The 16,916-nt window shown below is 32.0% G+C and overlaps 3 protein-coding genes across 11 annotated transcripts in view; 1 reads left to right on the plus strand and 2 right to left on the minus strand.

Moving 5' to 3' along the window:
- Positions 1-16,916, minus strand: part of LOC127701343 (plasmanylethanolamine desaturase-like) — a 429,461-nt gene that overhangs the window by 140,354 nt on the left and 272,191 nt on the right. The gene's annotated exons all lie outside the window — the stretch shown is intronic.
- On the minus strand, positions 783-3,658 carry LOC127701359 (apolipoprotein D-like). Its single transcript, XM_052205254.1, has 4 exons — positions 3,499-3,658; positions 2,813-2,940; positions 1,526-1,611; positions 783-1,101 (listed from the first exon to the last, which is right to left on the minus strand). The coding sequence occupies exons 1-4, from the start codon at positions 3,607-3,609 to the stop codon at positions 878-880; spliced, it is 549 nt and encodes a 182-aa protein (XP_052061214.1). The 5' UTR covers positions 3,610-3,658; the 3' UTR covers positions 783-877.
- LOC127701319 (phospholipase A2 group XV-like) overlaps positions 10,423-16,916 on the plus strand; it is a 131,160-nt gene continuing 124,666 nt past the window's right edge. For all 8 annotated transcript variants that reach the window (XR_007981978.1, XR_007981972.1, XR_007981973.1 and 5 more), the window contains exons 1-3: positions 10,423-10,563; positions 14,945-15,101; positions 16,314-16,432. Coding sequence is in view for 1 of the 8 variants with exons in the window: in XM_052205205.1 (XP_052061165.1) it covers positions 10,488-10,563; positions 14,945-15,101; positions 16,314-16,432 (352 nt within the window). In the remaining 7 variants the exon portion in view is untranslated. The remainder of the gene's footprint in view (positions 10,564-14,944; positions 15,102-16,313; positions 16,433-16,916) is intronic.

Genomic DNA, 16,916 nt, shown 5'->3' on the forward strand with positions numbered 1-16,916 from the left:
GAGGCTAGCAATGTAAAAAGTAAAAATAAATTGAATTGGTCATGTAAAATAAGAGATTTATTATGTAATTTTGGCTTAAGTCATGTCTGGTTGACACAAAATGTTTTAAATGTAGATGTTTTTATAGCTGATTTCAAACAGCGTGTTACTGATAGGTTTATATCTGAAGCAATGTCATTTTTTGAGGAGTCTTCTAAATGTCAGTTTTACAAATACATATATGACAGTCATGGTTTGCAGTTTTATCTTAGTAGACCTGTTAATTTCAGATATAAACCATTAATAAGCAAGTACCGTATACATGCACATAACTTAAACATTGAAACTGGAAGGTTTTTAAATATAAACAGAAACGAAAGAATATGTAATGTGTGCAACTGTAATTCTGTTGAAGATGAATATCATTTTATTTTGGAATGTATTGGATACAAAGATATTCGTATGAAGTATATTAAACTTTATTATTGGAGAAATCCATCAGTATTTAAACTTATACAATTGTTATCTGTTCGTAATATAAAAGAACTTAATAATTTTGGGAAGTATTTATGTATTGCCGAAAAAATTCGTAATCGTTGAATGTGTATATCATACTTTAATTAAGATTGTTAAATTGTGCTACATGTAATTAATGTCATGCTCCTACATTTGTTTTTAATTGTATGAATTGTATATTAATGAATTACCTTATTGTAATATTTGTTGCTTACTATAGTTAATGTAATATTTATTGCACTTGATACCTATAAGCTGTATTGCTTTTGGAATAAAGAATATATATATATCATTATTTTTTTATTAGTCAATAGAAAAAACAAATATAACATAACAAATGCAAAATTTCAAAACAATAATACAAATATCACATAGTTTTTAGTTAACAACCACTTTGATCTTCCTTCATAAAATGTCCAACATCTACATTATAACTTTTTAGTTCGGCAAAAAGTCTATCTACAAGTGCTTGGTCCATTGTTCTCTGCCTTCCCAAAATCCATGCAAATTCAAAATGACTGATTCCCAAAATACTAGTACATGAGTATATGAGGGTGTAGTTAGTGTAATCTGTATCAATAACGACATAATTTCCATATGGAGCAGCTGGAAACAAAACAAAAGAAGATATGTAATTTCCACAAACATAAAAAGGGCGGGAAATAAAAAGATCATCAAAACTATTAAAACTAGACTAAACTAAACTAAACCATAACCTAAACCACAGCAAAATCAACCCTTTTGAGAAAAAAATCCCACTGATGCAAATTCAAGGTTGTTCCGAAAATATGATAATAATGTCTTTTAATTGTCTAGATCGCATAACATTATTATATAAAGCTATAATATCTGAATGCATATTTTATTTTAAATTAAGGATTGATAGGGACTTCAATGTTTATGGGTTCGTTTTCTTTGTCCAAAGCCAAAAGGTATATAAATACATTATTTAAGCAAAAATGTGAAATATTGAGTTAATACTAGAAAACGAAAGAAGCTGTACTAAAGGCTGAACAGATTAGTTACTTACCGCTAGCAAATTTAACTTTCAGACTTGATGGCTTTGTTGAGTCTGGCATATACAGGTCTCCTAATGCTTGTACCATTTTACCGTCACTATGAAAATAAATAATTATTAAATAGGAGACTATTATATACCGTATGTGTCGATATGTAAGTGTTATTTCATCCAACACATAATTCTTATATGATTTGCATATCTACAAATACTTGAATTGGATTGGTCCATTAGAAGTTTTCCCCTTGGTTTACAATTTGATAAACCATGTTGCCGAAACTACTTTCGTAACCTTCACTGTTATCTATTCATGCGTTGTACACATGCATGTGATCAGGGGTAGTAAGCAAATTGAGATTGAAAAACAAATTACATAATTTTATTTATGCATAGAAAAAGAAATAATGCATTCAAGCGTGGAAAATGTATGAAATTTAAATAAAATAAAATTCCGCGAAATATCATGAATGATCTTACCATGTTAATGTCATGGCAAAACATGAAGTCATACGAAGGAAAACTCTCAATCTGAAGATTATTCCGTTACTTGTATGCTTCAAATTCGGATAATATCTCTTTAAAAGGACGTTTTTGAGGTATGTGATATTTCATTTTAAATTCTATTGCATCAATCGTACATTTATGACTTTCAAAAAGTCAATATGGCGGCGAACTCCTCAGTTACGACATGTCTATTGTACATTTGATGGTAAATAGAAGCCAATGAACAAAAAAATAATAATAAAAAATTGCAAACGTTTGGCTAAGAATTATAAGGATTAAACACATTTCTTCTAGAGGTAATTGAGGTGTAAACTGGGTCGCTTACTCACAAACTATACGAGTTAATCGCCCAAGTTTACACATCAATAACCTCTAGAAAACATGTGTTTAATCCTATAATAATAATCACTTAAACAGTATAATATACAAACAATTTGTGTCACTTCGGATAAAAAAGCAGGTTTTTTTTTCTTGTCGCACATTCCGTAAAAACTATGTGAACCTGTGCTTTGCCTCGATCCATATCTGTTTAGATGACTGTCCAGTCAAATACCATATGGCCTTCATTGCCATGAATCATTTGTAAAACATGTCTGCAAGTTTCATATATATGTTACTTTATTTCCTCTTGTTGTGCATGTGTGTAATTGAGTGAATGCAAGAAAAGTACAGAATCTTAAATCTTGAAATTTAGTTTGAAAAAACAGGGATCACTCCTGTAGAAGAGTGCCTGTGTGACAGATCTGCACTATATATATACGTTGTGTAGCAAGTGTTTTAAATTACCATACTTACGAAGTTTTTCCAGAGTTGTTGACTCTAACGTGACCATCGTCTTTCAACTGATAGTTGGCATGGGCACATTTTTGTCCATTTTCAAAATTGGCTTTAAATTTGTATATTTCATACCAATCACCAAGATACTGTAAATATTCAAAAAAAAAAAGCCTGTCAAATACGTTTACATTTACATATTAATGATAAATGAATATCTTTATTTAAATGCCAAGTTCGTTGCAAGGACGGTTCAAATGATCAAATATATGATTTGCACTCCAACATTTATCGAACAGAAATATAGAAAAATCATTTAAAAATGTGTTAACGTGTCACCGAAGGAGGAGTAAAAATATGCTAAAAAAGGTCATTTGATCTTTGGTGGATAATTGATTCATCGGCATTCATATCACATCTCCTTATTAATATAAAAAAACTACATTAAGTTACAAAAACGTATCTCGTACTGATTCAAATATTGCATTACATGGAATATATACCTATTACCCCGTCTCGGTTTAATAAGAAATTTCGAATCGATAATAATAATAATAATAACAATAATAATAAAGAATAACGAAACAATAATGCAGACACATACAAAAATCTTATTAAAATCAAAAGAATCATATATAATATAAAGGTTATGGCTAATCTTCTACACTGTCGCAAAAAAACATTTTCTGTAAATAAAAGGAACTTACTTTTTGGAGATCGAAACTGGCCTGTGGCTTTACTGTTGGACATCCCAGAGCCCCAAACACCTGTGCTTTGGCAACAGAAACTACAGCGGCTACTAATACGATGTACCACATTTTCAGAATACTGGTGTTGATGATTTAAGGCACTAATTGTTAGCAACATGGTTTTATAGAAGCGGCTTATCACCTCACGTGGACAGAGGCATGGACTGTTATATAAGTTTGTTTATGAAATCATTCTTATCAAAAATGGGAGGAACCATTCCATTGTCGCTAACTGTTGAATTTGATTTTTAAATAAACTCAAGTGACCTAGCAAGTTGAACTCATGGTGTCAAATGTTTCCATCTGTCCTTGATACAGGACATGTGAAGGTAGGTCTGGATGGGGTTTTGCAGAATGTATAATAACAGGCGAAAACGATAAGGAATAGAGAAAATGGATCAAAAAGATAAAGAATAGAGAGTAATGGGCAAAAAATATAAAGAATAGACAAAAATGGCCTAAAAGTTGAAAGAATACAGAAATGAAGGACCCGTCATCCCGACCCTCGTATACAGTTCGCACAGAAAGATTACAGTCAATAAGCGATATTTTCGGCAAATCTGAATACATAATTCAGGGAGTGATCGAGCGTGATCAAAATACTTTTTGAATTTTGATAAACCACCTACTTGTTCTTTGTCCTGCGATACTTCATCAATTATTTCAGTTTTGTACAGCTGCAGTTTACTATGTCAATCAAAATAATGCGCTGCTATTTAAACTTTTCTAGTAAAGATTCGAATTAATTTGTTGTCTAACGAAATATCTGATTTATTAATTTATAAGTGATTCCTTGAAATATAAAACGCCACTCGAGTCATACAAGGCCATAATAGCGAATGAGTTGGGAAGAATATTATACTTTACGTAAGAAACTCGAAGATACCAGTCTAGCGTTATTAATTTGTACGCCAGACGCGCGTTTCGTCTACCAAAAACCTATCAATGACGCTCGAATAAAAAAGTATAAAAAATAGTCAAAAACCTTTTGCAGTTTAAGCGTTTATAATACTTATATATGCTGCTTTTTCGTTGTAAGATTTGTTTATCTTAAAATTTTCAATTAGAACGACGGTATGAACAGTTGCCATCTTGATCTAGCTTTGAATCTCATCGTTGAAATACTTCCGAGAAGTCAAGATAAGAAACACAATAATAGTATTGTTTCCAGAAATTATTTTAAATATAACCTCGAAATGATGTCTGATGTACATGCCACATCTCCTTATTGTTACACTTACTATTACAAATTATTGGATATATTTATGAATCAGATTTATAAAATGTGTTCCAAGCATATCAAGGCAAATTTAAGAGAACAATATAGATTTAGATGTTAAAATTGCAAATTGAGTATGGAACAACAAGAAAATCAAAGTAATGACGACCGTACTATTTACTTCGATTTTACCATGACTGGCGTTTTCTCTCCAGTTACCGTGCGGATGCCTTTCATTAGCATGTGTTCTCTTTTCCCGTAAAATCTATATCGTATATCAGAGTTGATTTCGAAATCATCTTAATTAGAATGGCTATCGATTATTTCGAAATATTTCTCATCATGAAGTAAGGCTTCATTTTATTTATTTCGAATTCATAGCACTTTCATTATAGAATGGCGAATTCGTTCATTTATGCAATGTTCCCAATAGCAATTTTCTTATTGGTAAAAATGAAAAATTTTGAAACTAGAAGAAATTCACAACTTCCTTTTTGTTTCGCTAAGCTTAAGAGGTGACGATTTCAGAAACTATTAAAAAGGAATAGTGATGGTAAACTTGAAATTAGGGGATGTTGAGGGTCCAACTGATTTTACGCAACTTGAAAATAATCTGAAGAATGGGTAGTTCCGAATACGGGATTTGCATGAATGGCTATTTTCCTAATCAGTATTATCATGTGTAATACTGATTTCATTTTCCCTCAGATTACCAGTAAATATGTTTATATGCGACAAAGGAAATTCAGACAGCCTTTTGGGCTGGACTGTTGGAAATATTTCTTCCATAGAATATGTTTTCATGATTTTTAAATAACTTTCAGCCTGTCTGTTTGGTCAGCTACGTAAAAAAAAAACAATTGACTTGGTCAGAAATTAGCGGTTAGCTTTAAGATGTTAAGGGTGTTAATACGACATTCTATTTTTAGTTTGGTTTGATTGTGTTAATTTCGTCCATGTGTATTTGTTCAAAATGTACCCATCTATGATATATAGGTTGAATTATTTCAACTATGAAAGACTAAAATAAAAGCATCAATGTCACGATCCGGTAAACTTCGTAAACAGACTCGAAAATTAATTAGCTTGCGATCAACACTGAACCACTGAATGAAATAACATTAGTCGATAATGCGCTATAGATTCGTAATAAATATGAAAAATAACGTGCATACAGGACTTCGTTTAGTATATATATATACAAAAAATCTACCCGGAAATATGTGTTTAATTACAGCGAAGTGTGCAAAGATGTTAATATCAGTGACAATACACCTACCTCATGAAATTGCAGTAATTCCGAATACATTTATGGCCCCAGTTCCCATGTTATAACAGGAGACCTTAACATCGTTCGTGACCGAGAGTTGAAATCATTCCTCAGTAAAGGACCTAAATATCGTCCCCCGTCAATTATTAATTGGAATGAGTGTCGTAACATCATCCACGACTCACTGCTTACTTACTGCTCTAAATGGATAAAACGAGAAAAAGCTGACAAGAAATCATTAGATTCTTTTTTTAATTCGGTAATGAACATAGTCAATATACGTATTCAACATTTTAAAGATCATTTTACTCCTAACAACAACCATAATAGTCCTATTTCTCGTATCAAACATAAGCTAAAAGAACTCGCCAAGGAATTTGTTTTTGTCCCGGCTGATAAGGCTGCTAACAATATCATTATTGTTTGACGTAAATTTTACATTGAGGTTCTAAAAAAGGAAATCACGAATTCACCAACATTCCAACTGACTCCATTTTCTGAAAATGACATCTGTAACAAACATAAACTTTTAGCTACCTCTTTACAAGCAGAACCAAATATAATGAAAGTTCCAACTATGTACTGGCTTCCGAAGCTGCACAAAACTCCTTACAAATATAGATTTATTTCGTCTTCAAGCCATTGTTCCACTACTAAACTATCTATTTTACTTACAGTACACTTGGTACAATCATAAACCTGATAATAAATTGTTCAAATAAGGCCTTTGAAAATAGTGGAATTAATTACTTTAGGAGTGTCAAAAATTCGTCGGAGGAACTTGATAAATTGCATGCTTATATTGGTGATTTCGAATCTGTTCAAAGTTTTGATTTTTCTACCCTATATACCACTTTGCCTCATAATCTTATTAAGAAAAAAGTCACACACCTGATTAAATGGGCATTTAGTAAGTCGGAATGCGAATATATATGTTCAAACTCTTTTAGGTCATTTTTTAGTAACAACAAACAAAAGAACTACATCAATTGGACATGCTTTGATTCTATAACTGCCCTTGAATTTTTACTAGATAACATTTTTGTTCGCTATGGAGATCCCGTATATCGTCAGGTTATCGGAATTCCCATGGGGACTAACTGTGCACCACTTATTGCGGACCTGTTTCTGTATTGTTATGAGTTACAATTAATGACTAAAATCAGCAAAGACCCATCGAAACAACATCTGATTCAAAAATTTAATAACACTTTTAGATATTTAGATGATATATTGGCTCTCAATAATGACGACTTCAGTATGTACACTAAAGAGATTTATCCTGCCGAACTGACTTTAAATAAAGCTAATACTAACAATGAACACTGCCCTTTCCTGGATCTTGATATCTATATCTTTAACGGGAAGCTTAATACCAAAATTTATGATAAAAGAGATGATTTTTCATTTCCTATTGTTAATTATCCATTTTTAGATGGTGACGTTCCCTTGTCACCATCTTATGGTTTTTATATATCTCAACTTGTTCGATTCGCTCATGCATGTAACAACATATTTGATTTCAACGAAAAAAATCTCTGTATCACTGAAAAATTTTTACACCAGGGTTTTCGATATCACAAACTAGTCAAAACATTTACTAAATTTTATCATCAGTACAAGGACATCATTCGTAAATATAAATCAACATGCAGACATCTTATACGTTCAGGTATTTTATGGTAATATTCTTTACAAAGCACAAAAATGTCGGCATTCACCTCAAAAGCTAACCAAACCTTTAAACAGACTTATTTGGAAGGGATATAGTTACGATACTGTTGTCAGGTCATTAAGGATTGCATATTTTGGTATTAATATTGATTCACTCATAGGGTCTTTGCATCGGAAATAAACACATTTATTCTAAAACCAGTTGTTGGCATGATACGGGTTATGTTCTTCTCATATATTTTATGATGGTATGATACTAAACCCCTAACGGGAAGGATTGTACTTGATTTTCATATGATGAAGACATATAATCTTTCAATCAGTTTAATTGAGGTCTGGAGCTGGCATGTCAGTAACTGCTAGTAGTCCTTTGTTAATTTATGTATCATTGTCTTTTTACTTAGTTTCTTTTGTTACCTATTCTGACATCGGACTCGGACTTCTTTTAAACTGAGTTTAACTGTGCGTATTGCTATGTGTTTCTTTATTCTACATTGGCTAGAGGTATAGGGGGAGGGTTGAGATCTCACAAACATGTTTTATTTAGTTTTCTCGTTTGAATTGTTTTACATTGTCATTTCGGGGCCTTTTATAGCTGACTGTGCGGTAGGGGCTTTGCTCATTGCTGAAGGCCGTACGGTGACCTATAGTTGTTAATTTCTTTGTCACTTGGTCTCTTGTGGAGAGTTGTCTCATTGGAATCATACCACATCTTCTTTTTTATATTAACCCCGCCGCATTTTTGCGCCTGTCCCAAGTCAGGAGCCTCTGGCATTTGTTTGTCTTGTTTGTTTTTTTAATTTTAGTTCATTTATATGTTTTGGAGTTTAGTGTGACGTCCATTTTCACTGAACTAGTACACAATTTTATTTAGGGGCCAGCTGAGGACCACCTCCGGGTGCGGGATTTTCTCGATGCGTTGAAGACCCATTGGTGGCCTTCGGCTGTTGTCTGCTCGTTTGTCGGGTTGTTGTCTTTTTAACAAATTCCCCATTTCCATTCTCAATTTTATGCATTGGTTCAATAATTTCGATGACATTAAAATTACAAGAAACTCGTTTCATATTTAAAGTGAAGTTTCTTTAACTGTCAATTCATAATACCATATTAAATTCATGGGTAAAAATCATTTTGAATATAGTTGGGCACAAAGTACTATTGCCATGGCATGAACGATCGGTTACTTGAAAGCAGTGGCATTTTTAGAGTTAAGTTAATTTATCATGAGTTATCTCTTCTTCTGTTAGATTATATCTGGATAAGCTAAGTATTGAACTCAGCGTGTTGCACATGTCATAGAACAAATTAATATTCAGTTTGTGTTCACTATACTAGAAGTGTATAATCATGAGTGAATATATAATGACTCGGGTAAAACATATATGTTTTATATTGTAAGTTTTTACGATAGCCTTTTGAGTCATGACAGTTTTTGATATGAAATAATAATAAAGAAACTGAATTTGAATAAATATTAATGATTAGTATTTTTAAGCATTCTCACTGAAAAAAGAGATAGAACTTTGATTCGATTAGAAATTCGTGTGCCAAATTTATGCATATATTTATTTTGAAAAGTATGTTTTAACGGTGTTGTTATCTAATCAATCATATCAACTATATGTATCCAAATAAAGGTTTAACGCACATCACAAGCTCCTTCTGGTAAGTGATGATTGACCGATAATATAAGATAAAATATGTATATATTTGTTTTCATCCGCATAACATAGTAAAATTGGTTGTCGTGTTTATTTCTAAATATATTCCTAGTCCGGATGAAGCCGGACGATCCGAAGGCGTTTACCAATCATTCCAATGATTACCCCCTCCCCCGAAACTCGACAGGTTGTATTGGACCATAAACCCGTATTAGATAGACGTACAATTGCATTTAGTATGTCTCTAATTGACTTTCAAATACTTTATAATTGGTAAATTCTCAGTCTTCTGTTGCTTGCCAGTCATCAGCTGGAACTATTATTAATTATTGCAATCTAAAAACAAATTTGTGTGCGTTTGCAGTATAATTTCTTTATGTTTTCAGCTGTTTGTTTTTGACGTATCCTTGCTCATACCTACTTGCAGTTCTTTCAGCAAGAAATAAGAATAACTGAAGGGTAGCACACAATAGCACAGTCTCTGGGTTTTTTTTAACCGTTTTTATAGGCTATAAACCTTGATATATTAAGGTATAAGGTAAAACATTACCTATATACCTCAATATATTCAGACAGAGACCTATATATGTCTCTGATTAAGGTATGTAGGTTACGGCCTGAAAATATTCAGAGACAAGTATATAAAAAAGATATTTTTTCAGGGACAAGTATACCTGCGCAAAAAGACTGAAAATATGCTTCCATGATAAGATTGTGATGTTATAAACAAGGAAAATAGCTGAAATGTCAGTAAATTTAAATTGACCATATCAATCTGTAAACTGGGATTAATACCATATCTATTGGTCCTCCTTGACATGTTGGACCACTCGGAATACTTGAACAATCTATTGGTCATGTCACGGCAGTAAAACAGAAAATAATAAAAGAAGATTCTCGTCCTACATCCGGTCAATGGTGATACTGAGAGGGAATCTGTATAAGTTAAATGCCTTATATAATGTGCGTTATTATTATTTGTGACCGCTTTAAGAAAAGATGTGACCTCATTGTCATTTGACGTGTCACAAGTTTCCTTTCCGGAAATCATTCCAACCGGAAGTATGATTCTGTATTTATATACATCTTACTTAACGACTTAAATTACGATTTTTTATCAAACATGTTTCGTTTGATATTTACCTGTTTATTCTTCATTTTTTATTGTGAATGTAAGATCCTGAATCCTGTGATATTAGGTAATGTACATCTTTGTTTTGAAGCTTCCAGGTAATCGAACAAATGATGAAAAAATGATAAATTGCACATGCACATGTCAGATGTGAAGCATGAGTGGGGAAAAACATGACGTTACTAACTTGTTTCGTTTGTTAAAAAACCTGAAAATCTTTCGAAGTTGTCTCAAATTTATATTTTTTTCTCTAATACATTTCGATGTTAAAAGGTATATATATATATATTGCTGTGATAGATCAGATAAAATCTTGCATCAATCGTCAAAACAAGATACAGTACTGTGATTCATGTATGACTGCACATGCTCAGTCATAGACAGACCAAAACAACAGAAGTTGATATTTTTCTACAGGGTTGTTAAGGGCAAGGTATACGTACCAGCAATGCCGCCTTTGATCTTCTGATCACATAATCCTAAGCCAAGAAGACACAAAATTCAATAAAAAAAAAAGTACAAGACTGTATTATATTACATGTATATCGAACATTGTGGAAAGACAATCAATCCATCAATTGTCAATATAAAAACAGTTAAAATCCAGTATTCATCAACTGACCAAATTAAGAATTTCTTCTTCATCAGAACTGCTGTTGACTGGAACAACCATGTAGACAGCATACATTGTAGTGACAGCTAAGTCAACAGAAAAGCTTTAAAGTGGCACCATAATAGATATAAGAAGTTGTGGTATGAGTGCCAATGAGACAACTCTCCATCCAAGTCACAATTTGTAAAAGTAAACCATTATGGTCAAAGTACGGCCTTCAACACGGAGCCTTGGCTCACACCGAACAGCAAGCTATAAAGCCGCAATCAGGACCAATTGTGCTCTCTGTCATTTTTGTAATAAAGCCTATACATGCTTTAGGATTCTACAAAATATACATACATTGTACAGATATTCTTCAGAACAACCTTAAAACAAACCAAAGGCTGCTCTTCATACAAAAAATGTGCACACATTCAATACTTGTACACCTCTATTAAATTACAAAAAGAAGAATTCAATTCTAAAGAACATGTATAGTTTTTAATCAATTGAAATGCATTTTCACTCCAGAACAATGATTTGAGTTTCTTGTATACAAATTCCTTGTGTTACAATAAATATAGGCCATAATGATAATTATGCAAAAGGTATTGTACATGTAGATATCTATTTATAATTTTATATTCATGGGAATGCACAATCTTCCAATTAATGCATTTTCCCGGAAATAATTGAGGTTGCAATGCAAATATCTTCATAATTTCCTATGACAAATTTCCCCCCAAATGATCCCAAGTTACATTGTAACTGGGGCAGTTCATTGAATTGATAAAACTGAAATTTGAAAGACACAGACGTGTATAGCTACATGTACATGTACCAGGGTTTGAATTTAGCAGGGGCCCGCTCGCTAATGGCCCCTTAAATTTGGTGTGGGCTACTAAAATTTCTGCTGTTTTGTATAGAACTACATGTAGTATATATATTGGCTACAAATTTTAAGCTGTTGGCTACCATGCCATAATTTTAACTTCAATCCCTGATGTACAAAATGTACTGTACATGTTTTAGATATTCATTTCTATTCATGGGAATTATTATGATTACTTCAGTATATTTGTAATCTTTATCAGAACTATTAAAAAAAGGATTTAATTTTCTTACATGTATATAGATTTATTTTCTCAATTCACTCTGTTCAACCGAAAATAAATCATTTATGTACTCTTAGCTCCTTATTTTCTGACGACACCTTAATACCAACCACGGAAAATAATACGTATATCTCAATTATTTGCAATGAAATTATTTCTGTATTCATAAAGACAAACACCATTATAGAGACTGTCAGGTGCGGTGACCATCTTCAAAATTTATTAAACACATAAAACACAAGACAAATGTCCTCAATAGTTTTCACCACAAACGGCATCAGTTCATTCAAATAACAAATAATTAAGATCCATTTATAACATCGGTGATCCGTTTATTTGGCAATCGCCAATGGCAGTCAGCAGGGTTTAAGAACATTTGTTGTTCGACCTGTTAGTCAAATGCGTTTTGTTAAAATATACTTTTTTGGTCTTTTTGAAAATGTTGTTTGTGCTGTATTTAGACCCCTCTAACAAGAAATTTGTTTTGCATGCACACGTATAAAAATTGCGGTTTTTATCCAACGAAATCATAGGTTTGAATGTTGTTTTCAATTTAGACTTGTATATATATATATATATATAGAAGTCTATAAAAAGGACCAACCAGCAAATTTACTATGTACCGGATCGTCTAGAATAGACGATACTGTGCAGATAAGGAAAAAATTATATAAGTCTAGAGATTTGCACAACGATACTAATATAAGATGGTATTATACGAAGATGTTGTTAATAAATCGTGTTGACAAATATTTCGGCTTAACAAATAGCCTTCTTCGGTGTCAATTATTTTAACAATACAGTATTGTTAAAATAATTGACACCGAAGAAGGCTATTTGTTAAGCCGAAATATTTGTCAACACGATTTATTAACAACATCTTCGTATAATACCATCTTATATTAGTATCGTTGTGCAAATCTCTAGACTTATATATATATATATATATATATATATACAACTTGTCTAAACATCAGCCCAACAATGTTTATAGATCTGTAAAATTGCGCCAGTAGTTGTTGACTACAATAAACATTTTCTTGTGTATCCAATCATTTAATGACAATCACATGAAATATGTAATAAGAAAAAGAGTGAAATTTTGGTAAAAATAAATTATAGAATCTTGAAGTTTTAATGATTGACAAAAAAGTCACATTTTATACAAGGTTGAATGTAAAAATCTCACAAAAATCAAACAATTTGCATATTATCCTTATATTTAAAGTACATCAATTCAGATGGAAAAGATAAGATACAAAAAATCAAACAATTTGCAATTAGCTTGTATAATCTTTATTTTTAAAGTATATTTATGCACATCAAATCAGATGGAAAAGTTAAATACAATAAAGTACCGAAATGAATTTTAATTCAAAATGTCTTTAGACATATGCATGTAAGATATGATACGTCAAAAATAAAGGTTATTAGGAAATAAGATGAAATACACATTTTATAATTTTTACCTGCTTTCAAAAGGTAATTAAATACCCCCAGGGTCTGTGGCTTCCTCCCCCATTGTGGCCATGAATAAGCCAAGTGTGTAAATCGACAATGAAACTCAATTTGGAAGATATTTGAATTTCAGTGAAGGAATGCAGCATTAAAGGGGCATTAGTTGTCAAATTCATGTTCACCAATTTGACTCAAATTCTCATGTTTGATCTATAACATACTAAAACGTATATCCAAATTACAAAAAGTCTGAAATAAACAATTAACAATGCATGGACGGGATAATATATATCAGCATTTCGTGTGTAGACTAGTCTAGACACCATCTGATTTACCATCGAGACGACCTTCCAAAGACTGCCGATGGTCACATACATGTAACCCTACATAACATGCATAAACATAAACATAAATATAAATAGATAGCGACCTCGTGCAATTGGACTTTTCTAGGTGTGTTTGATTTCATGTTATTGGTTAAAAAAATAAGTTTATCATTGTTTTTACCTGTATAAGAATGATTTTTTGTGGATCGAATCAGTCAATGAAATGGTTCATATAAATAAGAAGATGTGGTATGAGTGCCAGTGAGACAACTATCCATCAAAGTCACAATGTGTAAAAAGTAAACAATTATAGGTTAAAGGACGGCCTTTCAACACAGAGCCTTGGCTCACACTGAACAGCAAGCTATAAAGGGCTAGGTCCCCTAAAAGACTAGTGTAAAAAAATTCAAACAGGAAACCAACAGTCTAATCTATATAAAAAACGAGAAATGAGAAACACTTATGAACCACACCAACAAACGACAAACCACTGAACAACAGGCTTTGTTTCACTTTCAAAGTTGACATTTTTTTCCTTTTAATGGCAGAACACGACTAATACATGTGTAACCAATCTCTAGCTAATGGGTTAAATTGAAGGTCACATGAATATGGATTGAATGAGGTCGAATTATTCACTTGCAAGTGAATAATTCATCAGCGATGTTTCTTAGCTTAATTTGACAAAATTGAACTAAACTGGCTGCTAAAAGCGGATTATTATTTCACTATTTCACTTTCATTAATGATTGAACAAAAAAAAAATCATATTTTTATTTTTTTTATATCTCGTAGCTAATGCCCCTTTAATACACATGTGGAATTTTTTCATCTAAAGATTTTTTTGACTTGCTCAGTTGCTGATATAAGGACAGTAAGAAATTAAGACTGGATACTGGAAACTACATAGAAAAAAATCTTCACTTAATTTTCAATTCTTTGAATATTTTTCAGTACCTGGTGATGGTGGAAGTGAATTTGTAGCAAAACTAAACAAGACAACTGCTCCTCATTCATGGTGTGTTCTCCATACAGATTACTACTTTAGTTTATGGTTAAATCTTGAAGAGTTAGCTCCATTTGTAATAGATTGCTTTACTGATAACATGAGGTATGTCAAAGTAAAATGATTTTAAAAATTTGTTTTGTGAATTTATACCTAATTATTTAATACATTTTCTACAGGTACATGTACAATTTATATGATATCTGTATAATACATCAGTGATTATAAATATGTGTTTATAAATTAAGAATTTATCATATTATGTTACATAATGTTAACAAAAAACAACAGGAAAAAACATGTTTTCCTGTCCCTCATCCTGAAAATTACTTTTTATCATGTTTACAATGATTATTATAAGGCCAAATAAAATAGCAACTTTGTGATTAAAGTTGCAAATAACAGATTTTTTCATTGTTAAATTAAATACATTGTACATGTGCAAGTATTTAATTTTACATATACCTATATTGAATGATACAACTTTCGCTGCTTGTTAGAAATTTTGTCTATTGTGAATTTTTTGTTGTTGTCAGATATACAACATGTACAATGGATGATCCAGTGTTCTCCCAAGGGCCTTTTAGCATCATGGTAATGTGATGCTATATTTCTTGAATGTGATGCTACATGTATTGAATTGATTTTCTTATAGGTTGTGTTATGGATGTGAATCTATAATTTTTAGAAACAAGATGGTATTTCAAATTTCCCTGTTTACCAGGATGCTATATGAAATATCTGGGGAGAACACTGGAAGATCATCTCTTTTGAATTGATCACACCTTTCAAGACTCAGTGCAGTATAGAAAATGTTAGGCCATGAGGTCCTCATGGCAGATTGGTTGTACAGCTAGTTGTGTTATGTGTACCCACTTTTTTTAAATAAAAAAAATATTATAATTATTTTAGTTATGGATGCTTCTTCACCATTGCAGACCACATGACACATCTAACTTTACAATATGAATGTCTGCCATTGAAGGAAATATATTTTTTCCTGTAATGGTAGAGGGGTGCAATAGAAAACAGTTGTTGTAAAAGACTAAGAACAATTGTTTTGCAACTGTCATTAGCATGATTAGGTCAACTGGCATAAAATCGAGGTTATTTAGATGTAGTAAAGTATCAAAACCCAAATTTGATTTTCACAAGTCTGCTGTTAACGTGATAGATTGATATATTTGGTCTAGAAAATATGATATATGTTATATGTATGACTTTTCAGGTTCCAGCATTACCTATTGTTTTTGTATGTGTCATTTATATCTTCCTGCAATATAAATTATGAATATGCATGCTGTTCCTATATTTCAGAGTATTATATGACAGGGAGAAACATATAACCCATAATCCACCAGGTGTTGAAACAAAGATTCCAGGATGGGGAGATACAAGGACTGTGGAGTGGCTTGATCCTTCACATATTAGTCCTAGTAAGTATAAGATGTTCATGTGGGTGTGTCTAAATTTAGTTTTTCTAATCAGTAACAGATTTAGGTATCTTAGACCAGTAATTTAAGCAGGATGATCCTTTGCATATATAATTGGTTTTAGCTTACATCACGATCATGATTTTTATACAACTGCAAAAAATTTTGCGGTTGTATATTGGTATCATGTCGTCGTCAGCGTCGTCCGAAGACATTTGGTTTCCGGACAATAACTTTAGTATAAGTAAATAGAAATCTATGAAATTTAAACACAAGGTTTAAAACCACAAAAGGAAGGTGGGGATTGATTTTGGGGGTTATGGTCCCATGAGTTTAGGAATTAGGCCAAATAAGCATTTTTCTAGTTTCCAGACAATAACTTGTGGAACAGTGTATGGATCTCCCTGAAATTATACCACAAGTTTCCATACCACAAAGGGATGGTTAGGATTAGCTTTGGGGGGTTATGGCTCAAACCGTTTAGGAA

Source organism: Mytilus californianus, unplaced genomic scaffold, assembly GCF_021869535.1.
Source record: "Mytilus californianus isolate M0D057914Y unplaced genomic scaffold, xbMytCali1.0.p SCAF_5, whole genome shotgun sequence".
In the NCBI taxonomy this organism is placed as follows: Eukaryota; Metazoa; Mollusca; class Bivalvia; order Mytilida; family Mytilidae; genus Mytilus; species Mytilus californianus.

Coding starts and splice junctions, on each gene's coding strand:
- LOC127701359 (XM_052205254.1), bottom strand. CDS start 3,609: ATGTGGTACATCGTATTAGTAGCCGCTGTAGTTTCTGTTGCCAAAGCA. Junction 2,941..3,498: donor CCAGTTTCGATCTCCAAAAA/GTAAGTTCCTTT, acceptor GAATATTTACAG/TATCTTGGTGATTGGTATGA. Junction 1,612..2,812: donor AACAACTCTGGAAAAACTTC/GTAAGTATGGTA, acceptor TTATTTTCATAG/TGACGGTAAAATGGTACAAG.